Genomic DNA, 26,341 nt, shown 5'->3' on the forward strand with positions numbered 1-26,341 from the left:
TTCCTAGATACAAGCTACAAGCTACTTATAACATTGCTAAACTAAATCAATACCTGTCCAGAAGTTCAGACTGGAGCACTTGTAAGATCGCTTTTGCCTTCTAAGTAAGAAAAGAGAATAATTAAAGCTTTTGATTCCTATACATAACATGCACACTCTTATACATATATGTTCATTATATATACAATATATATACAACATAAACACTATACACATATACAACATATACATAGATATATAGACATATACTGTGCATATTATATACATTATTATATATAATCTCTTTGTTTTATATGAGAATTTGTGTAGTATGAATCTTTTTTTACTAACTTATGGTCATTTTTAAATCTTTTTAAAAACTGAAAATGTTTTTAAATGTAGAAAGCATGTTTAAGAAAAAGCTTATCCTATGACCTAACGTAAACATTTTCGTGTACATCCTTTCAGACTCAGAGTATATGGCTGTGTGTATAAAAGAGAGAGTGAAGCAAAAATGTGTTCATATGTTTAGAGAAATTGTGACGTGCTTTCTGAGGTCACAGCTACAGCTTCTAGAGTTTGACTTTACTGATGTTTTAGCTTTGGGATATAATGAGTATGTCATTGTTAGCTTTTCATTTTGGGAGTGTTGTCAGTATTTTTTCTAAAATTGAGCTGGCTGTTTTAAAAGTTAGGAATTAGTAGAGTCATCATAATGATGTGAGAGATGCACATTCCAGGACTTAACGTGAGGAGATGCAGTGTAAACTGGAGAAAGGAATACCACACTATAATTGGCAAGTTGCTTGATGCTTTTTTGTGGGCAGTTTGCAAGAATGTAGTATTTCTTTACTTCCTTCTGAACAGTTAAATAAGCTGAAAGTAAAGCTTGGGATTTTGTAATAGTGATAGCCATAGATGCAATTTAAAAGGATTAAATGACATCCAAGATGTATTTCTTTTCCTACGAATCTAACCCAAAGGCAATACACTTTCTAGTATTTTTTCTGTCACTTTGATTGTTTGCATCAGATATCACTTTCTTTTTAACTTGATAGAGAATTTGATGTTTGAGCCCCAGTTCTGCTTTATGGATTTTGTGGCAAAATCTTAGACAAGCCAAAATATCATTATTTTCTATGGTTCTGCTGTACCTACTCTTGGATTCTTATCTGTTCTTAAAAGCAAGAGTTCTTTGCACTTAGAATCCCATTCAAGGAGAAGGACTTGGCAGAGGAACACAAATTTCAAGTAAAGTATGTTTACCTACATCTTTGGCAGGCTCTTAAAAACATTAGAATTTCTCAAGCAAAGGAAACTTTTCAGATTGAAAAGGGAAACCATCTTGAATAAAGAATTGTATGGACTGCTAGTATCTTTCTCAGGAAACACTTAGTACTAATTTTGGCACTGGGCTTGGGACAGGCACCAACACGCTTTTGGTAATTAGTGTCTGGGAAATAGCGTGTTGTTTGGGCACTTCAGATTGATGCCAACTTGCTATGCCATCTTAAGTACTGGTTCACAGCTTTGAAACCTCATGGAACCCCAAGACCTTAGAGATGGATTGATCATGTAGTTTCACTTTGTAGGTGAAAGTCTGGGACCATGTTGAACACTTTTTCTAGTAATTCTTAAAACCATGAGACACCATAGTCCTAGTGGCTAAGAATATGAACCTTGGAGTTAGTCTAGGTTTAAATCGCAGCTATACCATTTAGCCTTATGATCTTTGGGATATTTTTTATATTTATTCATTTAACAGACATTTAGGTATTGTTTTTTATGTTCCAGGCACTGTTCTAATTGTGTGAGAAATATTACCTCATTAAATCTTTGTAACAATCCTATGAAACAGATATTATTATTGCCGTCTCCCTTATCCTCCTCCCCACCTAGATACTTTACCTTCTTAAGTTTGTTTCCTCATTTTAAGATAGAGATTACACTAGAGTTATTGAGAGGATTGAGTGGGGTGGTATATAGAGTGCACTCTGCACAGTGGCTGGACCACAGTATGCATTCTCTGTAGACTATTGTTATTTTCTCTGAGAAAAGCAACATTTTTGGCAAACTGCTGCCTTCACCTGTGATGTAACAGTCAGAGTAGTAGGGATCATTCCCTACAGGGTTTTTGAAATGCTTACAGGAACTTTTCTTCTTTTCCTGAAGAATTTTGAGTTGGTCAAGGAAAGTCTCAAAGTGTCTAATTCTGTCAAGACACAATCAGCACCTTTAGGGTGTCGTGGGTTTTGGGGGCCAAGTGAAATCTAAGTTAATATCATAATTGTTGTACCAAATCCAAATCTATATCCAAGGGATTATCAAAGGGTCACAGGTCTTTTTTTTTTCTTTTTCACTTTATTTAAAGATAACATTGGACTTCAGAAAAGTTGCAAAAACAGTACAAAGAAGTTCTGGTACCCTTCATCTGAATTTCCTCAAATGTTAACATTTTATCACAGCTGCTTTGTCATCCTCTTTATATATACATGCATGTGTGTAAATACTTAAATTTTCTTGAGCTGTTTAAGTTGCACACAATAAACCCTTTTACCCCTAAATACTTTAGTGTGTATTTCCTAAGAAAAAGGACATTCATATAACCACAATATAATAATCAAAATCAAGAAATGAATATTGAAATAATATTTACTCTAGATTTTATTCAGAGCTCCCCATTGTCTTCATTAATATTCAGAGAAAATCACCCAGGATCATTCATTGTGTTTAACTGTCATACCTCTTTAGTCTTCTTTAATCTGGAACGGTTCTGGAGACTTTGTCTTTTCACGACGTTGGCATTTTGAGAAGTACGTGCCAGTTATTTTGCAGGGTGTTCATCAATTGGAATTTGTCTGATGTTTCCTCATGCTTAGGTTCCTCCATTATTATGCAGTCTGGATAAGACTACCACAGAAGTGAGATTGTGTCCTTAGTGCATCATGTCAGGGGTCATATAATGTCTGCTTTTCCCATTATTGGTGATGTTAACTTTAATCACTTATGGTGCCAGCCAAGATTCTTCCCTGCAAAGTTACTGTTTTTCCCTCTGCAAATGATAAGTATCTAGTAGGAAGACTGAGTCTATGTAAATATTTTGTTTCTTATCAAACAGTCACTAGTTTTATCATCCATTGGTAATTCTTGCCTTAAATAATTATGGTGGTTGTCAAATTGTGATTTTTCTAATTTCACTATTTGTTTTATATTTATTAATCAGCATTTTAATGTAAGAAAGAGCTCTCATCTTCCCTATTTGCTTACTTATTTACATTGGTATGGACTCATGGTTTTCTTTTTTATTCCATGGGGGTATAATCTGTTACTATTGTTATTTATTTTGATGCTCAAATTGTACCAGATTGGCCAGTGGGAGCTCCGCCAAGCTGGCCTCTACATTCTTTTGACATGACTTCATTATTCTTGATCACTTACTTGTTTTCTGACATAACAAGATGTTCCAGTTTCATTTTGTATTTTACTTGTCAGAGCCCTGGAATCAGCCAGAGACCCCTGGTTCCTTTTAGTGGAGAATGATACTTAGAAGCCAAAATCTAGAATGCAGGTGTGTTTGGTGCTATTGGAGTGTCTTTGCCTCTAGATCCTCACAGTGGAAAGAGCTAGGATACATATTTATATATAGCCTATATATCCCTAAGCTATATAGGAGATACAGATATATATGATATATACATGTGTATAACACACATCTGTACCTTTTTATATATTAAAAACAATGAGTTCATACTGATCTCTCTCATTCAGTCTAATGGTACAGGGTTCATTCTAGCCTTTCCCTGTCCATATTTATAATTCTCTTAGAATAAAGAAACCTGGCTCCCAATTTCCGCAGTGTATTTACTTGTTTACTCAGGCTGAGAATATACATAGAATAGTTTGGAATTGCTAATACATTTCATTGTGAAAAACAAAACTACTAACTAGAGTTCAGTATTTGTTTACAGTTCTTTATGTCTGTAGCCTAAGGGTAAAATTACTGTGTTCAAATGTTGGGTTAGATACACACCCTTTTAATGTAGTTTTTTAATCCTTTGAAATACAGTTAAATTCATTGATTTCTAGTTGTGTTCCATTTTTAGTTTTCCCCCTCTTGTTGATTTTATTTGTTTGCTTGTTTGAGTATGTGTAATGTTAACATAGTTCTAAAAGTTAGAACTGGGCAAAAAGGTATACTCAGAAGTGTAAGTTAGAACTAGGCAAAAAGGTATACTCAGAAGTGTAACCCTTATTCATTTCTACCTCTTACCCATCTTTCCATTATTTCCATTGCATTTCCACTCACCCTCTGTAAGTAACCAGTACCATTGGTTTCTGATTTATCCTTCTGTTTCCTTTTGTACAAATGAGCTGATACCTGTCTGTCTGCTTTCCTTCCTTTTTTTTTGTTGTAGTACTTCTTTTAAATAGTGAAGATTTGGTTCTCCAAATTATATTATACCTTTCAGTGTATTTTTTGGCCTTATAGTGCCTCATCAACAGTACCTACTCAGAATATATTTGTGTAAATACATAGTGATTATACATAACTTGTTTTAGGTGTGGCATTTGATAGACAGTCTCATTACTTTATAGTTATACCATCATGCACAGTGATAACTATGCTCTTAAGATTTTGAATGTCTCATAGAACTCCTTGTTTGAAATGGGCTAGTTTCTTTCCATTGTAGTGCAGGTATTTAATGATCATCATCATTGCAGATATTTAAATGATGTTTTTGTATATCCTCTTATGTAATTCAAACATGTCGGAATTAAAAAGCTTTGAATTTCCAAAGAATAGTAACTTTTTTTTGCTTGGTTGTACAGTAAAGCACAGCAATACTTAGAGGGTCTCCCTCTTCCTCCCTCCCTCCCTCCCTCCCTCCCTCCCTCCTTCCCCCTCACAACAGCAATAAGAGTTTCTTAGCTTCTTGATCTTGGGGGGCAACTTTCAGTTTGTTTCTTCATTGAGTATGATGTTAGCTGTGAGTTTTCATAAAGACCTTTTATCATGTCACAGAAGTTCCTGTCTATTCCTAGCTTTATGAGTGTTTTATCATGAAAGCGTGTTGGGTTTTGTCAGGTGCTTTTTGTCTGCAGTCATAGAGATGATCACGTGGGTTTTTTCCTTTGTTTTTTAATTTTATTTATTTATTTTTGGGCCATGCCATGCAGCTTGCAGGATCTTAGTTCCCCTACCAGGGATTGAACCTGGGCTCATGGCAGTGAGAGTGCTGAGTACTAACCACTGGACCACCAGGGAGTTCCCTCCTTTGTTTTATTAATATGGCATATTACAGTGATTTTCTATGCTGAATCAGTCTTGCATTCATGGGATAAATCCCACTTGGTCGTGGTGCATAATCTTTTTAATATGCTGTTGGATTCAGTTTGCAAGTATTATGTTGAGGATTTTGCATCTGTCTTAAGGATATTGGTCTGTAGGTTTTTTGTATTGTATTTGTCTGGCTTTGGTTAGGGAATGCTGGCTTCATAGAATGAGTTAGAAAGTGTTCCCTCCTCTTCTATTTTTTTGGAAGCATTTGAGAAGAATTGGTGTTAATTCTTCTTTAAATGTTTGGTAAAATGCACCAGTGAAGCCATCTGGTCCTGGGCTTTTCTTTGTTGGGAGGATTTTGGTTATTGATTCAATCTCTTTACTTGTTATAAGTCTGTTGAGATTTTCTATTTCTTCTTAAGTCAGTTTTGATAATTTTGTGTTTCTAGGAACTTGTCCATTTCATCTAGGTTATTTAATTTGTTGGTGTACAACAATTCATAGTATTCTAGTATTCTCTTATATTTTTTATTTCTGTAAGGTCAGTAGTAATATTTGCACTTTCATTTCTGATTTTAATTGTGCCTTCTCTCTTTTATTCTTAGTCAGTCTAGCTAAAGGTTTGTCAGTTTTGTTCATTTTTTAGAAGGACTAGCATTTGGTTTTGTTGAATCTCTGTTGTTTTTCTGTCCTTTATTTTGTTTATCTCCACTCTAATCTTTAATTATACCTTCTTTCTGTTAGCTTTGGGTTTACTTTGCTCTTCCTTAAGGTGTAAAGTTGGGTTATTGATTAAGATCTGTCTTCTTTTTTATTTTTATTTTATTTTTTTTGCGGTACGCGGGCCTCTCACTGTTGTGGCCTCTCCCGTTGCGGAGCACAGGCTCCGGATGCGCAGGCTCAGCGGCCATGGCTCATGGGCCCAGCCACTCCGCGGCATGTGGGATCTTCCCGGACTGGGGCACGAACCTGTGTCCCCTGCATCGGCAGGCGGACTCTCAACCACTGCGCCACCTGGGAAGCCCTGTCTTCTTTTTTAATGTAGATGTTTATAGTTGGAGATTTCCCTCCGAGCACTGTTTTTGGTGCATCCCATGAGGTGATTTATTTATTTATTTATTTATTTATTTATTTGGCCTGTGCTGGTTCTCAGTTGCAGCATGCGGGATCTTCATTGCAGCATATTTAGTTGTGGCATGCAGGATCTTTAGTTGTGGCATGCGGGCCTAGTTGCGGCATGTGGACTCTTAGTTGCAGCATGCATGTGAGATCTAGTTCCCTGACCAGGGATCGAACCCAGGCCCCTTGCATTGGGAGCACGGATTCTTACCTACTGGACCACCAGGGAAGATCCTGCATCCCATGAGTTTTTGTATTTGCGTTTTTGTTTTCATTTGTCTTAATGTATTGTCTCATTTTCTTTTTGATATCCTATTTGGTCCATTGGTTGTATAATAGTGTGTTGCTTAATTTCCATATATTTGTGAATTTTCCAGTTTTCTTTCTGTTATTAATTCCTAGCTTTATTCCATTATGGTCAGAGAAGATATGTCGTATGATTTCATCTAAAGTTTATTGAGACTTGTTCTGTGACCTAACTTATTAGTCTGGGCAGAGTGTTCTATATATGTAGACCCTGAACAAGTGGGGTTGATCTGTATATAATTTATAGTTGGTCCTCTGCATCTGTGGCTCCTTCACATCTGTGGATGCAACCAATCATAGGCCATGTAGTACAGAGGTATTTTCTATTGAAAAATATCTGCATAAAAGTAGACCTGAGCATTGAAACCTGTGTTTGAATGCTCGGGTCGACTGTATATATGTATATTAGGTTTAACTGGTTTATAATATTAAGTCCTCTGGTTCTGTACTGATACTCTATCTAGATATTCTGCCCATTATTGAAAATTAGAGTATTGAAGTTTCTAACTATTATTGTAGAACTATTTCTCCCTTTAGTTATGTCAATATTTCCTTCATATATTCTGGAGCTCTGTTGGTATGTGCATATATGTGTGTAATTGTTATGTCTTCCTGATGAATTGACACATTTATTATGAATGTCCTTCTTTGTCTTTGTTAGTAAAAATTTTTGTCTTAAAGTCTATTTTGTCTGATATAAATATAGCCACGCCACTTTTGATAACTGCTTGCATGATATATCTTTTTCCATCCTTTTGCTTTCGACTTAAATGTGTTTTTTAATCTAAAATGTCTCTTTGTAGACAGCATGCAGTTAGATTGTGTTTTTTGGTCCATTCTGCAAATTTCAACATTTTGATTGGAATGCTTAATATTTATATTTCATGTAATTACTAGTAAGATAGGATTTACACCTAGCATTTTGCTGTTTTTTTGCTGTATGTCTTATTCCTTTTTACTTACATCCCTGCATTAGTGCCTTCTTTTGTGTTAAATAGATATTTTCTAGCGTATCATTTTAATTCCCTTTAAATTTTTTTTACTATATATTTTGAGTCATTTTCCTGTTTCTTGCTCTGGGGATTATAATTAATATCTTAATTTATAACAATTCGGTTCTGATTGAAACCAGACTAATTTCAGTAGCATATAAAACTTACACAGGGCTTCCCTGGTGGCGCAGTGGTTGGGAGTCCGCCTGCCGATGCAGGGAACACGGGTTCGTGCCCCGGTCCGGAAAGATCCCACATGCCGCTGAGCCTACGCGTCCCGAGCCTGTGCTCTGCAAAAAAAAAAAAAAAAAAAAAAAACTTATACAGCTCCATTCCCTCCCACCTTCTTTGGGCTGTTATTGATATACATATTACATCTTTAAATGTTGTATGCTCATCAACACAAATTTTAAATTATTTTTTATACAATTGTCTTTAAAATCAAATAGGAGGAAACAAAGTTACAAAGAAAAAAAATACACATATGCTGTCTTTTATATTGACCTGTGTAATGTTACTGATTTTCTTTTCCTTCCTTCCTCCCTTCCTTCCTCCCTCCCTCCATCCCTCCCTCCCTCTCTCCCTCCCTCTGTGTGGCATGTGGAATTTTAGTTCCTCGACCAGGGATCAAACCTGTGCCCCCTGCAGTGGAAGCGCGAAGCCCTAACCAAACCACTGGACTGCCAGGGGATTCCTGGTCTTTATTTCTTAATGTGTATTCAAGTTACTGTCTAGTATCCTTTATTTCAGCCTGAAGACTCCCTGTTGTATTTTTTGCAGAGCTGGTCTGCTGCCAACAAATCCTTTCAGTTTTTGCTTATCTGGGAATGTTTTATTTTCTCTTTAATTTTCAAAGGATACTTTTTTCTGGATGTAGAATTCTTGGTTGACACACTCTTCCTTTCATTACTTTTAGTATGTTGTCCCAATGCCTTCTGTCCTCCATGGCTTCTGATAAGAAATCAGTTGTTAAACTTTTTGAGGATGCTTGTATGTGAGGAGTTACTTCTTGTTCTTTCAAGATTCTTTTTTTTAATGTTTTTTAAAAAATATTTATTTATTTATTTATTTTGGCTGCACTGGGTCTTAGTTGCAGCATGTGGGGTCTTAGTTGCAGCATGTGGGATCTTCATTGCAGCATGTGCGACCTGTAGTTGCAGCATGTGGGCTCTTGGTTGCAGCATGCGGACTTCTTAGTTGCAGCATGCATGCGGGATCTAGTTCCCCAACCAGTGATAGAACTGGGCCCCCTGCATTGGGAGCACAGAGTCTTACCCACCGGACCACCAGGGAAGTCCCTCAAGATTCTTTATCTTTGACTTTTGACAGCTTAATTATGATGCGTCTAAGTGGTGATCTCTGAGTTTGTTGAGTTTCTTGCATGTGTAGATTGATCTTTTTCATGAAATATGAGTTTTCAGCCATTATTTCTTCCAATATTCTTTCTACCCCTTTCTCTCCCTTCTTCTAGGACTCTCATTGTGTGTATATTGGTAATCTTTTTTTTTTTTTTTTTTTTGTGGTACGCGGACCTCTCACTGTTGTGGCCTCTCCCGTCGCGGAGCACAGGCTCCGGACACGCAGGCTCAACGTCCATGGCTCACGGGCCTAGCCGCTCCGCGGCATGTGGGATCTTCCCGGACCGGGGCACGAACCCGTGTCCCCTGCATCGGCAGGCGGACTCTCAACCACTGTGCCACCAGGGAAGCCCTATTGGTAATCTTGACAGTGCCCCACTTGAGCTGTTCATTTTTTTTCATTCGTTTTTTCTTTTATGTTCCTCAGACAAGGTCACCTCAGTTGACCTATCTTCAAGTTCACTGATTCTTTCTTCTGCCTGCTCAAATATACTATTGAGCCTTTCTAGTGAATTTTTCATTTGTTATTGTACTTTTCAACTCCCTAATTTAAAAACTAATTTTCATCTCTTTGTTGAGACTTAATTCTCATTGCTTTAGTTCTTTACACATGATTTCCTTCAGGTTTTTGAACATATTTAAAATAGCTGATTTAAAATCTTTGGCTAGTAAGTCCAATGCTTGGGCTTCCTATTCCTCAGTGACAGTTTCTATTATCTGCCTTTTTTCCCATGTGTGGGCCATACTTTCTTGTTTGTTTGCATGCCTCATAATTTTTGGTTGAAAACTAGACGTTTAATATATGGCAACCCCGGAAATCAGATTCTCCCTTCTCCCTCAGGGTTTGTTATTGTTGTTGCTTTTTGTTTACTGACTTTCCTGAACTTATTCTGTAAAGTTTATATTCCTTGTTAGGTGTAGCCAGTGAAATCTCTGCTTAATTAGCTTAGTGGTAAGCTAATGATTGGACAGATTTCCTTAACAGCCTAGAACGAGTAAGTCTCCTATTCTTTGCTGAGTGGCCCTATGTTCATATTAGGGTCTACTTTCAAAACTCAGGCAGTTTCCTTAGCTCTTACTTCCTTTGTGCACAGAGCCTCAATATTCAGTCATAAGTGAGAGTGTAGGACCTTCTCAGGTCTTTCCTGAATGCATGGCCCTGTGTGTACACAATTATATGCGTATGTGTAACCTTTTAGATCCCCAAAAGTATGTCATATTTTCTGGACATCTCATTCTGCAGCTTTGATTAGCTTCTTGGTCTAAATTTTTCATTGCCCCATGCAGGTACAGTGTTAAACAATTGCTGCTGATTGTTTTTGACAAATGCCCCCAGGAAAAGGCTGTTCATACTGGGTTCTCTCTAAGTCAGGTCAAATAAGGACAAGCTTTATGAGTAGTATTTTCTAAAGAACTTTCAGATAGGCCAAAAAATGACAATTCTCTGCAGATGGGGCTTTTAAAGAGTACCAACCCTGTTTTGACCCTTCATGTGGCTGCTGAGTTGGTGGCTTTCATTGTATTGCTATCTGTTGGTTTTCAAGGCTACCCTGGAGCTGAGGAGAGGGGGATGGGCCTAGGGTATGCTTAAATACCACATACAGTTTTTTTTTTTTTTAACCAAAATTCAGCTATTTTTCTTGAATAAGAAAGAATAAATGTTCCCTGGATTGTTGCAGGTCTTTGGTTAATTTCCAAAATACTGAAGAAGTTTATTTTGAGTTTTTGCCAGTGTTCTCATTGTATTAATGGAGGAGGAGTTTTTGGAAGTCCTTACTCCTTTTCCGATGATATCACTCAGTTATTGGGTCGGCCAAAAAGTTAGTTCAGGTTTTTCTGTAACATCTTATGGAAACCTGAACAAAGTTTTTGGCCAACCCAATTTTTTTTTTAAGGCAATATGAATAATAATGTTTCTATTCATGTAGTTATCCATTTCTGGTGCTCCCCATTCCTTTATGTAGATTCATATTTCCATCTGTTATCATTTTATTTCTGCCCAAAGGATTTTTTTTTTTTTTAAATTTTTGGCTGCTTGGAGCTTTGTTGCTGTGCACGGGCTTTCTCTAGTTGTGGTGAGCGGGGGCTGCTCTTCATTGTGGTGTGTGTGCTTCTCATTGCGGTGGCTTCTCTTGTTGCGGAGCACAAGCTCTAGGCATGCGGGCTTCAGTAGTTGTGGCATGCAGGCTCAGTAGTTGTGGCTCACAGGCTCTAGAGCACAGGCTCAGTAGTTGTGGCGCACAGGCTTAGTTGCTCCGTGGCATGTGGGATCTTCCTGGACCAGGGATTGAACCTGTGTCTCCTGCATTGGTAGGTGGATTCTTAACCACTGTGCCACCAGGGAAGTCCCCAAAAGACTTCTGATATTTCCTGTGGTACAGGTATGTAGGTGATGAATTCTTTCAGTTCTTATATGATTGATAAGGTCTTTAAGTCTGCATCTCTGCATCTATGTTTATGAGGCATATTTGTTGATAGTTTTCTTATATTTGTCTGGTGTTGTTATCAGTGCAGTCATGGCCTCATAAATTGACTTAGTGTTCCCTTCTCTTTTGTTTTCTGAAAGTGATTGTGAGTAATTAGTATTATCTCTTCCTTGTATGTTGATAGAATTCAGTAGTGAAACCATTTGGACTTGGACTTTTCTTTGTTGCAACAATGCAATGTCTTTAGTATATAGACAGCTAGTATATACAGAGCTAGTCAAGTAATTGTTTTCTTCGTGAATAGATAGATATTCCTTTGTTATCGCTTTAGTATCTGTTGGGTCTATAGTGATATTACCTCTTTCATTCCTGATATTGGTAGTATTTGTCTTCTTTTTTTCTTGATCAGTCTAGGTAGAGATTTATCAGTTTGATATTTTTAAAGAATCAGCTTTTGCTTTTATGATTTTTCTGTATTTTTCTGTTTTCAATTTCTTTGGTTTCTGCTCTTTATTATTTTCTTTCTTAAGGTTACTTTGCGTTTAATTTGTTCTTTTAGTCTTAAGGTAGAAGCCTACTTTATTGATTTGAGACTTTTCTAATAGAAGCATTTTAATGCTGTAAGTTTTTGTCTGAGCAGTGTTTTTTAGCAGCATCCTAGAGTTTTTTCTTTTTTTTAAAAAAAAATTTATTTATTTATATATTTTTGGCTGAGTTGGGTCTTCATTGCTGTGCACAGGCTTTCTCTAGTTGCAGCAAGCGGGGACTACTCTTCGTTGCGGTGCTTGGGCTTCTCACTGCAGTGGCTTCTCTTGTTGCGGAGCACGGACTCTAGGTGTGCGGGCTTCAGCAGTTGTGGCATGCGGGCTCAGTAGTTGTGGCTCTCAGGCTCTACAGCACAAGTTCAGTAGCTGTGGCGCATGGGCTTAGCTGCTCCGCGGCATGTGGGATCTTCCCGGACCAGGGCTCGAACCCGTGTCCCCTGCATTGGCAGGCAGCTTCGTAACCACTGTGCCGCCAGGGAAGTCCATCCTAGAGTTTTGATATATTGTATTTTCATTTTCATTCCATTCAAGTTATTTTCTAATTTCCCTTTGACTCATGATTTATTTATATGTGTATTATTTAATTTATAGTTATTTGGGGATTTTCCATGTATCTTTATGTTATTAATTTCTAATTTAATTTAATTATGGTTGTAGAGCATACTTTGTATGACTTCTTTTAAGGTTTGTATAATCTGTCTTGGTGAATGGCCTGTATATACACTTGGTAAGAATGTATGTTCTCTTTGTTGGGTGGGGTTTCCTATCAGTGTCATTTAAGTCAAGTTTGTTGATAATGTTCAGGTCTTCTGTATTCTTGCTGATTTTCTGGCTTATTGTTCTATAAGTTACTAATAGAAGAATTTAAAATATTTAAGTATAATTTTAGGATGGTCTGTTTCTCCTTTAATTCAGTTTTTTCTTCATGCACTTTGAAACCCTATTGTTAGGTGCATACATATTTATGATGTTATATCTTCTTGGTAAATTGGCTGTTTTTTGAAAAAATTCTTATTTATTTATTTATTTACTTATGGCTGTGTTGGGTCTTCGTTGCTGTGCATGGGCTTTCTCTAGTTGCTGCGAGTGGGGGCTACTCTTTGTTGCGGTGTGCAGGCTTCTCATTGCAGTGACTTCTCTTGTTGCGGAGCATGGGCTCTAGGCACACAGGCTTCAGTAGTCGTGGCGCACAGGCTTAGCTGCTCTGTGACATGTGGGATCTTCCCGGCCTGGGGCTTGAATCCATGTCCCCTGCATTGGCAGGCAGATTCTTAACCACTTTGCCACCAGGGAAGCCCAAAATTGGCTGTTTTATAATTATTTAATGTTCTTTTAAAATGTTATTGCTGGTTTATTAATTCTTTGTTCCAAATAAGCACTATCCCACAGATGAGAGTTTAAGTAATAACTGTTCAATATTTCTGTTGCTTTTGTTTTGAGTTTTCCAGATCTCCCTTCAGTTGTTGTGTTCTAAATTGTAGATGGTCCCAACAAGCTTCAGTGCTCAGGGTTGGCGTTGGAATCTGGATATGGGAATATATGAGGATTAGGTATGTGCCTAAAAGCCATACCTAAAGAGGACTCTGAAACTGGGAGTTTGAGTAGCAAGGATTCAGCTTCTGATTTATATGCTTTGTATCTTAAATGTATAATTCCTTTATCTTTTATTAAAATCAAATATGGGGAGCTTCAACAGTTGTGTAAACATAATGGTAAATGAGTACACATGTACTTTCCATGTAAATTTGTAGCCAACGTTTTGCTGTATTCACATTTTTTCTCTCTTTTGTATGTGTGTATATGTATGTTTTGTATATATATATACAGGCACACTCCCCATTTTAACAGCTGAACCAATGAAAGTTGTAGACATTGTAACACTTCTAAAAATTTCAGCATGGGGCTTCCCTGGTGGTGCAGTGGTTGAGAGTCTGCCTGCCGATGCAGGGGACACGGGTTCGTGCCCCGGTCCGGGAGGATCCCACATGCCGTGGAACGGATGGGCCCGTGAGCCATGGCTGCTGAGCCTGCGTGTCCGGAGCCTGTGCTCCGCAATGGGGAGAGGCCACAACAGTGAGAGGCCCACATACTGCAAAAAAAAAAAACAAAAAACAAACAAACAAAAAAAATTTCAGCATGCCTCTACTTCATGAATAAGACTATTTTGCTGTGTCATTACAAAATTTTTTTCTTTCTTTATTTTGGCTGTGTTGGATCTTCGTTGCTGCACGCAGGCTTTCTCTACTTGGCGAATGGGGGCTACTCTTCGTTCTGGTGTGCAGGCTTCTCATTGTGGTGGCTTCTCTTGTTCCGGAGCGCGGGCTCTAGGCATGTGGGCTCAGTAGTTGTGGCTCGTGGGCTCTATAGAGTGCAGGCTCAGTAGTTGTGGCGCATGGGCTTAGTTGCTCCGTGGCATGTGGGATCTTCCCGGACCAGGGCTCAAACCCGTGTCCCCTGCATTGGCAGGCGGATTCTTAACCACTGTGCCACCAAGGAATTCCCCTAGGAAAATGTTAAAGTAATTTCTTAATGACATCTATTATCTATTCTTATTTAGATTTATCTAGTTGTCCCAGATTATCTTTTATAACTTTTTTCCATACCGGGTTTCAACCAAAGTTCATATTTTGTCTCATTTGGTGTAGACCAGTGTTTCTCAACTGGGGACAGTTTTACCCTCCAGGGGATGTTTGGCAATGTCTGAAAATGTTTTAACTTTTTCCTTTAGTCTTTGTATTTCCTATAAATGAGAAGTTAGGTTTAGAAGTTTAATTAGAGTCAAGTTAAACATTTTGGGTAAGAACACTTCATTTTTGTTCTGTTTACTTCATATTGCAGCACATCAGGAGACTTAAGTTTGGTCACTTGGTTAAGGTAATGAATGTCAGGTATCTACAGTGTAATTTCTCCTTAGCAGTTCACAATATTTTGGGGTGATCCTCTGACACCCTGCGTATTCTGTTACCCATGATGCTTTAGTATATTTATCGATAATCCTTACCTGAATCAGTTATGGGGTTCTAAAGAATGATTCTTTTAAATATGTCATTCTTTTCTTTGTTTATTACCAGCATTTGTCAGTAAGAAAGAACCTTTCTTCTTATTTTTCCCTTTTATTTAATTTTTAAAATTTTTATTCATTTAATTTTATTTATTTTTGGCTGTATTGGGTCTTTGTTGCTGTGTGCAGGCTTTCTCTAGTTGTGGTGAGAGGGGGCTACTCTTCGTTGCGGTGCACAGGCTTCTCATTGCTGTGACTTCTCTTTGTTGTGGAGCATGGGCTCTAGGCGCATGGGCTTCAGTAGTTGTGGCACGTAGGCTCAGTAGTTGTGGCTCGCAGGCTCTAGAACACAAGCTCAGTAGTTGTGGCACACAGGCTTAGTTGCTCCACGGCATGTGGGATCTTCCTGGACCAGTGATCACACACGTGTCCCTTGCATTGGCAGGCGGATTCTTAACCATTGCACCACCAGGGAAGTCCCCTGTATGTATTTTAGTATCAACTCATCTAGCATGAGAAAAAGTTTTGAAAAAATTATTTTCACTGGAATCATGTTAAATCTAGGTGTTAACTTTAGAAGGATTGACATTTTTATAATGTTGAAGTTCAAGTACAAGAGATGTCTTCATTTTGTTCAAGTCTACTTTTGCATCTTTCATGGGTTTTAAAAAAGTTTTCCTGAGTTGTTGCATTCCGAGTATTATATCTTTTATGTTTCTATTATAAACAGCACCTTTTCATCCATTGCATCTTCTAGCTGGGTATTTTATGTATATAAGAAGGCCTACATTTTATATCCTGTTACTATGTTAATTTCTTTTATCATTTCATTTTAGCACTGATTTTCTTGTATTTTCCAGTCATACCCATCATATCATTTGCAGTTAGAGACGGTTTTCTTCCTTTCTGGTTCTTATACTTCTAATTGTTTTGTTCTGTCTGCTTGTGCTGGCTAGTACTTTCAACACAGTGTTAGATAGTAGTGGAAATTGTGGGCATCCTTGACTTGTGTGTGCTTCCCTCCCCCAAACTGCCCGTAAATTGAGAGAAGAAAAGGTCCCTGCATTCCAAAGAATGTAATGCTGGATAAAGCCATTCCCCACCTCCCTACCCCTCAGTAGAATGAACCATCTGAAAGTTTAATGTATTACTTAAAAGGTACAGTGTGCTGGTGTTAGGTGACCATATTCTTAGTCCCAATTTTATGTAATGTTGCCCTTTTTAATAACGTTGTTTTGCGTGTGTGATTTAATTGTATGTTTTTCTAACATTTCTAATAAGACTCATCCATTACAAAAGTCTTTGAAACATTATGTTGCAGTTAGGCTCTCCTTTTGCCTGTTTGTATGCTCAGACCATTGGTAAGTAGACTTACACTCTGAGAAACAGGGCCAGGAAGTCGATATGAGGTCATTATGTTGATTTTTTTTCCCCCTCAATAAAGGTAGCTCAAACAACATTAGAAATTATTATATGCCTTTAAAATTATGCTCTAGTTGCTTAATTTTTATAAGCTTTAGGGTAGAAGTACAATCAAAGTTCTCATTTCTATTTAGTATTAAGTTGTAGCATAAAAAAATGATGTATCTAAGTTACTTAAGTAAGTATGCATACATGTGATCTTTAGTGCCTAATGTGGTATAGATGCTGAGTACTTTGTAAGTTGAAGCTGACAGGCCAGAAAACTGCATTACCTCTTTCCTTATATGATTCTTCTTCGGTGAGTATATCTCCAAAGAAATGAATTAGGTGGTAAATTGGATGGAGTTGGCGAGCTGGTGCTGCTTGGTTAGCTTTTCCTTTGTCGTACCAGAGACATTCCATTGGTCATAATGAAGCCCGTGAAAGATGGATGAGTGATACTAGAAAAACAGCTCAACACATGCTTTATTTTGAGTGAACCTTCATAATTGATTTGGTTTGTAAAAGAAAACATACTTCTCAGCTCTGGTAAGACATGGAGTGCTATAATGCAAAGAGAGCTCTGGCCTTTGAATCTAGTCATCTGGGTTCTAGTCTTGGCTCTTTTTGACCTTGAGCAAGTCATTTATCCTCGTTAGGTCTTCTGTCAAATAGTAAGGTTGCTCAAACCATCTAAGGTCTCTTCCACCTCTAAATTCTCAGACAGTAGAGCAGATATGGGTTTGGTATTGACTGTTGGCATGTTGATGCTCGTATTTTAGGCATTTTAAGCCCCATATCCCTATTTTTATTTTGGCAGTTAGTTGCCTTAGGGAATATATGTATGCATATGTGTATATATAGTGTATTCTAAATTTACGTGAGAATAAAATATTTTACAACTATCCTTTTAAGCTAGCACAATCTGTTACAGAAGGGTTCTGTAGGATCTATTCTTAACTCTTGAAGTGACAGAAAAATTTCCCTTTCATTTTCACGATTTTAAGACTCTATAATCAATCTAAAATAGGTGCATTATCCGAGTTCTATTCCGTGTTGCTTTAAAGTCTTCAGAATTCTTCTGAACAACATTTTTCCCTTTGATTGTGATCTTTTTAAATATTCAGGTTTTTTTTACCTGAATGTTGTGTTAGGAAAACTCTTTGAGTTTTCAGTCTGTTAAAGCTATTATTTCTTGAGTCATATTGTGATATCTACAGTACCTGTGCATTAATGGCCTCTCCTTACTTCATTTGAAGAGTCCCGATATTAAATCAGTTTTCAAAAGAGGAACCAAAGGCAGGAAAACAATTACAAACATACTTCACTTCAGAGATCATTGTTTTTTACCAATAAAATGTCAAAATGAGTTGCAAAAAGCATTCAGTTGTGGAGTAAAAATATTTTAAGATTGTGTTTCTTATCGATATTTAGCTCTGAGAAGCAAATCTTTCTTGGGGTTTTTACATGTTAGATCTATTTATTTGTCACATCTTTGGGAAGAAATGTTGAAAGGTTACAAGGAAAGAGAAGATAAGGCGTAGATGAATGTTATCAAGAGGCTTCTGAGAAGGGTGAGTTTTTGGCAAAGTTTTGAAAGTAAATGTGTATTGATAGGGAAAAAAGGGTGTTTTCTGAAATAACAGTTTTTTTTAAAAAAAATTTCTTTATTAATCTTTTGTTTCTTTTTTTCGGTAAGGAAAAATTAAGGAAGGTACTTTGTTTTATGGTCTCAGAATGTCAGGTTCTGTTCAGAAATCATGAAAAGAAAAAAGACTTAGTCTGTATATTTTTGCAAAAATGTTTGAAGATTTAAAAATTCATATATACTTCCAAAGTTATTTTTATTTAACAAGCACTTACTGTAGTTTTATTATATATCTATCATTATTGTAAGTGCTATACAGTGTTAATTTATTAAATCCTCATAACAACCCTAAATGTTTTCATGAAGATAAATATTTCAGGATGATAGTTTAAATTCTTTTGCTAAATTTTCATGTTTTTCCCCAGTTTATTTAACAAAAGTAATAACTTAGACGATAAACCACATTTAGTTTAACACGAAACTTTTCTTTCTTTTTTTTTGCGGCACGCGGGCCTCTCATTGTTGTGGCCTCTCCTGTTGCGGAGCACAGGCTCCGGACGCACGGGCTCAGCAGCCATGGCTCACGGGCCTAGCCGCTCCGCGGCATGTGGGATCTTCCCGGACCGGGGCACGAACCTGCGTCCCCTGCATTGGCAGGCGGACTCTCAACCACTGCGCCACCAGGGAAGCCCTAACATGAAGCTTTTAACCTCATATTTTGTAGTGAAAATTCTGTACTGCTTAGTGGTTTCATTAAAATATTTTATGTTGCAAAGATTTAAGTATTTTTTTTAATATTTATTTATTTGGTTGTGCTGGGTTTTAGCTGTGGCACGTGGGCTCCTTAGTTGCGGCATGCATGTGGGATCTAGTTCCCTGACCAGGGCTCGAACCTGGGCTCCCTGCATTGGAAGCACAGAGTCCTAACCAATGTGCCACCAGGGAAATCCCAAGACTTAAGTATTTTTATAGTGGACATTTGATAGGCAGATATTCTCCATTACAGATGTTTGTGATATAGGGAAAGCAGAGACCTAGGCGGAAGTAAAAGTAAGCTTTACTTACATGTCACAAGCATTCATTTTGTCTTATTTACTTTTACACAAAGTAATTACTTTGGAACTGTTGACAGCATACAGATTTGAAAATGCATTTAGAGTAATGATTATCCCTAAGCAGCATAATGTATCATTTATACTTTTTTTAAAAAAATTTATTTATTTAGTTTTGGCTGCGTTGGATCTTCGTTGCTGCACGCGGGCTTTCTCTAGTTGCGGTGAGTGGGGGCTGCTCTTCGTTGTGGTGCACGGGCTTCTCATTGCGGTGGCTTTTCTTGTTGCTGAGCATGGGCTCTAGGTGCACGGGTTTCAGTAGTTGTGGCACGTGGGCTCAGTAGTTGTGACTCACGGGCTCTAGAGCGCCGGCTCAGCAGTTGTGGCGCATGGGCTTAGTTGTTCCGCGGCACTTGGAATCTTCCCGGACCAGGGCTCGGACCCGTGTCCCCTGCATTGGCAGGCGGATTCTTAAGCACTGTGCCACCAGGGAAGTCCCATTTATACTATTTATTTGACTTTATTCTTATGCCTTCTACAGGTGAGGGGAGATAAAATAAAGCTGTCATATTTGTAAGGAAGGTGCTTTTACTTTTTCCAAAGTATCTTCTACCTTTACTGTGAGCTAGTTTTTCTGTTGGGTTCTTCTCTTTGAGGACCTTTCAGTTTCCTTTGCTTAAGTACCGAGATCGTGGAGGTTTTGTTGTTGTCTTTGCCTTTGCGTTGCGATTCTCCCACAATTACAGTTATATCAACTTTCTCTCTGGTACACTTAATACATATGACAGACAATTAGACAATAGACAATTGTCTAATAGACATTAGACAATGCTCTGGAACTCTTCAAGTAGACATGAAATTTTATTCAAATAGGTATTTATTTGAGTATTGAATTAGCTACCTATTCAAATAGGTATCTACTTGTGATGTCTTATCTTCCACTCCCTGCTCAGTAAACTAATAGTGAATGTTGTCTCTAAACTGTTTCTGACTCATCTAAAGGTTAATATAGCAGAAAATAAAATTTACCTTTAATTTTACCTTGTTGGTGGAATCAGTAGGGGGTGGAATGTGATTATCTGACATATTCTGAACACCTTTGGGTGTTCTGAAGGTGAGGGGATGAGACCTGATGTGCTGCCTTGAAATGAGGTGGCCAGATTGGGTGAAGAGAGCATGGTTTACTCCAAGTGTCAGACCAGATACACTTTGCAGCATGAATTGGTCCCGTCATCTTGAAATATAGCCTGGTATAGGATGTAGAGATTGCCTAGGGGCTAGAGTTATTTTGTTTTATTTCTGTTATGAATAACTCAAATTTCATCTGACCCTGGGCCAGTGAGGGAATGGTTGATATCAGGGATTCTTTAGAACCATTTTGAGAGTAATTTCTTTTAAATTAGTATTCTTCCTGCAATTAAATATAGAACATTGAATTTTGATATACACCCTCTCCCTCCTACCCACTCTGTCATTTATTTCACACCCACTCTTACCCAACACTCCATGGAGCTTCAGTTTTCTTTTTACCTGTTCTTCTGTTTAACCATTTCTTATCTGTGGCTCTGTGTAAGATAAGAATGTCTCTGTATGTCAGTATGAGATCAGTGGTCATATGCCAGGTAAGTATCTGGGTGCAAAGAAGCTGCATCAGACTCGTTATAGCACTACTACTACATTCTCTAAGGAGCCACGCTGCCACTTAGAGCAAAAAAGGAGTGGACTCTTACCCTCTTTTTTCTTCTCCTCTTGGATTAAAACTAGAGTAGGGTGTTGTAGTTCTTCTCCTTGTGGTTGGGCACTTCTCCTTTGGCCTAGTATCAAGGATCGCCTGTTCCAATCCTGGTCCCTCTAAAGAGTAAAGCACTACCTCTCGCCCTCATCCCTTTCTAAATTAGCTTCTATATTTGAGTTTCAGGGAAAGATACTTACAGTTCCTTAGACTCATGTCCAGAACAGGGTGCTAGAGGAAGCTTTTCTATGATCAGGTTTCCTTGTGGATCTGGTGGTTTGGCTGTTCTTCCTTTGGATACCACAAAGTAGTCTTTTCCCTCTTTGAGATTTCTCAGTTCCTGCTTTCCGGCTTCATATGTTCAAGGGTCCTGAGATTCAAGGACCCTTGGACATATGCCATTTGGTTTCTCCTAGTATCTCACCTCTCTTTTATGCTATCCTTTGACTCTTTTTAAATTCTGCCACTGCTGTCTGATGGAACACTTACTACGATTTTTCTAGATAATTTAAAAAATTCTCAGGCTTCCCTGGTGGCGCAGTGGTTGAGAGTCCGCCTGCCGATGCAGGGGACACGGGTTCGTGCCCCGGTCCGGGAGGATCCCACATGCCGCGGAGCGGCTGGGCCCATGAGCCATGGCCGCTGAGCCTGCGCGCCTGGAGCCTGTGCTCCGCAACGGGAGAGGCCACAACAGTGAGAGACCCGTGTACCGCAAAAAACAAACAAAAATTCTCCTTTGGAGAAGGCAGACTGAATGGAAAAGAGCTACTAACTTGTCACTGGAAGATTTGAGTAGAGCTACCTAATATCTCCATTTGCTCTTGTGGATCTAAAATAAAATAGGTTAAGGGAATTCAGAATGCAAGAGTTAGCTAGTGGGCCAACTTTCCAGCTATAATTTTGATGAAAGAACCAAAGAAGATGGCCAGATAGCTATTAAAACATCTTTTATAAATTTTGGTTTTGATGTCAGCCTTTTATTTTTCTTCTCAGTCGCTTTAGGTCGTAACCAGCCTTTGAAAAAGGAGAAACCCAAATGGAAAAGTGATTATCCCATGACAGATGGACAACTACGCAGCAAGAGAGATGAATTTTGGGATACTGCACCAGCTTTTGAAGGCCGTAAAGAGATTTGGGATGCCTTGAAGGCTGCAGCACATGCTTTTGAAAACAATGATCATGAACTGGCACAGGCAATCATTGATGGTGCGAACATAACGTTACCACATGGTAGGTTTGGTTGTTGTCAAGGACAAAGTGGAACATCATCAGCTCCTTTCTAATGGCAAGAAACCAAATGGGAAGTGTTCATTTTCCTGCTATGCATTATTCTAAATTTTTTTTTTTTTAATGTAGCAAAGAGGAACATTCCTCTTTGCTTCTTGTATATCTTTTAGCTGGAGATGGGTTTACTCTGTGTGTGTGTGTATGTGTGTATGTGTATTTTTTAATATCAAGAAAGAGAACACTTGATAAACCTGTATTTTCTAACTTCCGTCTAATCTAGTTCTCCATCAAGGCCTGCCCCCGGCCCCAATCTTCTAGAGCTTCTAGTTCACTGGTTTCCTGCTAGCACTAGAGAGGTAGTCTCAAGTTTAGATCTCAGAAGCCATGGAGACTCAGTGGACACACCTTTAGTCATTATCCTTTCTCATTAAGTCTGTTTTTAACATAATGAGCAAACCTAAACTTAGAAGTGAGTCTCACATATTCTTAAGGACAGTTTTCTATGACTGTATCCCTGAGCTTTATTAGAAACCTCTCTCCTTTGCTTAGGAATGTGACTCTAACAACCACCATACGCTTTGAATGTTTCCAGGGACACATGTATGCTGGATGCATGCATATCCTCATGTTTAGTCTCCTTGATTAGAAACAAAAAAGTTTCATGCTATACTAAGATTTAGATGTTAATTTTACAGTATATTATATTCTTGTTCTGTTGATTACTATATTTATAAATTGACTTTTCAGTTTTTCAAGTTAATATTTTTCTAAGTTGTCTGTTTAGGTCCGATATAATCCTATATTTCGTTGAATAGTTTTCTATTTATTATTATACTCTCATTGTTTAGTTTGCAGTATCTTCCTTTTTTTTCTTTTCTTCTTTCCTTTCTTTTTCTCCCCCCATGGGAATTTTTAGTAAAAGGTGAAAGATTCATACGATCTGAAGAGAAACACAAGTATCGTTCAGTATCTTACTTTGTCTACATTTTCAGAGGAACAGTGCTTTTCACTGTTTAATCATCGGCTTTGACTCTTTGTCAAATAAAAGGTATTTAACTTAGTATCCTTTCCAGTGTTCCAAATCTCCATTAATTTTCCGAATTAATTGTGCTTCCAAGAAACTTTTAAAAATATATATTCCATAGCTGTTCTGTTCTTTAGTAGTAAAACCTTATTAGGATGGGCTTGGGTTAATAACATTGAGCACCCTATATATATAGATCACTATATATAGATCACTTTTTCTACGCAGGTGTAAAAATAATCCGTCCTACATTTGAAAAATTTATAATAGAATGCAGTTTTAGTATGACTCTTTAGTCCCTATTTTCATGGATAGTCTCTGAATTCTTTACTTCTTACATGACTGGAGTGGACATCACCTTGTTCCATTACCTTTCTTAGTTCTATAATTTGTCTTCAAATACTACCTTTATATAATATAAAGGGAAGGGCCTTCCTTTACAGTTAGTTTTATCATCCATCTCTTTTTACTGCTTACATCCTATATTTTAAAAGCAGAATATATTGGTATCTGTACAGGCCCGCGAGTGGGGTGGGGAAGGTGTTTATCTGTGATTTAGGAGCCCAAGGCCCAGAACCTTGGAACTTTGACTTCCTTACTTTGTACCTGTCATAGTTACCTATGGGAAAATCTAATTTTGTTCTGTTAATTATGGCCTTGTTTACAAGTTCATGGAGGCATAACAGCTCTGTTACATTTAAGGTAGGGACCTATGCATATCCTATTAGAAACGGGCTCAGATCTCTAAAAACTCAAGTCCCTCATTTCTGTTTATCTGTGTGAACCGCAAAGTAATGATCCTGGCAGCCCCACCAACCAACAGACTGGGGAGAATTCTTAGATATTTGAGAATATTGGATGAGCCTCAACTCGTCCCCTCTACGTTTAAGGAATATTTTCTGCTTTAGCATGAAAGAATCAAATTGACTTTCCTCAAGCTTTCCTCTTTGAAAGCTGTGTAATAACTTTATGTGTATTAATATTATTGTCATTGGTACCCTTGATTGATTTCCCTTGTTCGTATCTGAAACTTACCAATAATGTTTCTTGGGTGGACTTTTGAATTATATTTCGTCAGGTACTCTAACTCACCATTAGTTTATAACTTAGCTATTTAGTTACATGTTTTTACCTACACCTCACTGGTATTGGTGAAATCCCTTCCATCTTTTAGGTGTAATTACGTAATTGAAATTTTACTTTGGATACATTTTGTTGTATTAAACCCTAACCATCCCAAAGTACTTCATATTTTGAGTTTAAAATATTGCATAGGCTTTAGCTCTTGTTTAGCTGGCTTTGGTATCAGACCTAGCCTTACTTCCTGCCTCTACTGTATTACTTATAGCTATGTGCCTTTGGGCAAATTGCTTCTTTTCTGTAAGCTTCATTTCTCTCATCTGTAAAATATGGATTGTAAGTACCTACATTGTAGGGTGGTCGTATTGATTAAATGTGATTATAAAACATGTAAATTGCTTATCATAGTCCAAAAAACACTTAATGCATAGTAGTGCTGATGATTGTATCTTTTTTTTTGAATTTTATTTATTTTTTTATACAGCAGGTTCTCATTAGTTATCCATTTTATACATATTAGTGTATACATGTCAATCCCAATCTCCCAGTTCATCCCACCACCACCGCCCACCCACCACTTTCCCCCCTTGGTGTCCATACGTCTGTTCTCTACATCTGTGCCTGAATTTCTGCCCTGCAAACCGGTTCATCTGTACCATTTTTCTAGGTTCCACATATATGCGTTAATATACGATATTTGTTTTTCTCTTTCTGACTTAACTTCACTCTGTATGACAGTCTCTAGATCCATCCATGTCTCTACAAATGACCCAGTTTCGTTCCTTTTTATGGCTGAGTAATATTCCATTGTATACATGTACCACATCTTCTTTATCCATTCGTCTGTCAATGGGCATTTAGGTTGCTTCCATGTCCTGGCTATTGTAAATAGTGCTGCAGTGAACATTGGGGTGCATGTGTCTTTTTGAATTATGGTTTTCTCTGGGTATATGCCCAGTAGTGGGATTCCTGGGTCATATGGTAATTCTATTTTTAGTTTTTTAAGGACCCTCCATACTGTTTTCCATAGTGGCTGTATCAATTTACCTTCCTACCAACAGTGCAAGAGGGTTCCCTTTTCTCCACACCCTCTCCAGCATTTGTTGTTTGTAGATTTTCTGATGATGCCCATTCTGACCGGTGTGAGGGTCGTTTCTTTCTCTCTTCTCCTTCTGGGACCCATATAATGCGAATGTTGTTATGTTTAATGTTGTCCCAGAGGTCTCTTAGGCTGTCTTCATTTCTTTTCATTCTTTTTTCTTTATTCTGTTCCGCAGCAGTGAATTCCACCATTCTGTCTTCCAGGTCATTTATCCGTTTTTCTGCCTCAGTTATTCTGCTATTGATTCCTTCTAGTATATTTTTCATTTCAGTTATTGTATTGTACATCTCTGTTTGTTTGTTCTTTAATTCTTCTAGGTCTTTGTTAAACATTCCTTGCATATTCTCGATCTTTGCCTCCATTCTTTTTCCGAGGTCCTGGATCATCTTCACTATCATTATTCTGAATTCTTTTTCTGGAAGGTTGCCTATCTCCACTTCATTTAGTTGTTTTTCTGGGATTTTATCTTGTTCCTTCATCTGGTACATAGCCCTTTGTCTTTTCATCTCGTCTATCTTTCTGTGAATGTGGTTTTAGTTCCACAGGCTGCAGGATTGTAGTTCTTCTTGTCTCTGCTGTCTGCCCTCTCAAGGATTGTATTTCTTGAACTCTGACATTAACAAGTAAATTCCTTGCACCTAAATTATAGATTTCAGTCATTTTCTGGATGTACTGTCTACTGGTAACATCTTTCTTTGGCTTTTGGAATACCCTTCTTTTGGGCATATGCCTAATGGAATTTTGAGGTTATGTTCATTCAATAGCGACAATAGTGGCAGATTTATTTATTTATTTATTTAAAATTTTTATTTTATTTATTTAGTTTTGGCTGTGTTTGGTCTTTGTTGCCGTGTGCGGGCTTTCTCTAGTTGTGGTGAGCGGGCTTCTCATTGCGGTGGCTTCTCTTGTTGCAGAGCATGGGCTCTAGGCACCCAGGCTTCAGCAGTTGTGGCTTGTGGGCTCTACAGCGCAAGTTCAGTAGTTGTGGCGCATGGGCTTAGCTGCTCCGCGGCATGTGGGATCTTCCCAGACCAGGGCTCGAACCCGTGTCCCCTGCCTTGGCAGGCAGATCCTTAACCACTGTGCCACCAGGGAAGCGCAGTAGTAGATTTATTAATTAGACACCTA

At 37.9% G+C, this 26,341-nt stretch overlaps 1 protein-coding gene and 1 pseudogene across 5 annotated transcripts in view; one reads left to right on the forward strand and one right to left on the reverse strand.

The window, feature by feature from the left end:
* Nucleotides 1–26,341, forward strand: part of UBTD2 (ubiquitin domain containing 2) — a 64,950-nt gene that overhangs the window by 17,790 nt on the left and 20,819 nt on the right. For 3 of the 5 annotated variants that reach the window (XM_060008387.1, XM_060008388.1, XM_060008389.1), the window contains exons 1-2: nucleotides 18,301–19,272; nucleotides 21,774–22,010. In XM_060008387.1, coding sequence (XP_059864370.1) covers nucleotides 19,062–19,272; nucleotides 21,774–22,010 — 448 coding nt within the window. In that variant the 5' untranslated portion in view covers nucleotides 18,301–19,061. Of the gene's footprint in view, nucleotides 1–18,300; nucleotides 19,273–21,773; nucleotides 22,011–26,341 lie in introns of those variants that run through there. The other 2 variants (XM_060008391.1, XM_060008390.1) reach the window with 1 other exon arrangement.
* On the reverse strand, nucleotides 22,875–22,966 carry LOC132423802 (U5 spliceosomal RNA; annotated as a pseudogene).

Source organism: Delphinus delphis, chromosome 3 (genome assembly GCF_949987515.2).
Source record: "Delphinus delphis chromosome 3, mDelDel1.2, whole genome shotgun sequence".
NCBI lineage: Eukaryota > Metazoa > Chordata > Mammalia > Artiodactyla > Delphinidae > Delphinus > Delphinus delphis.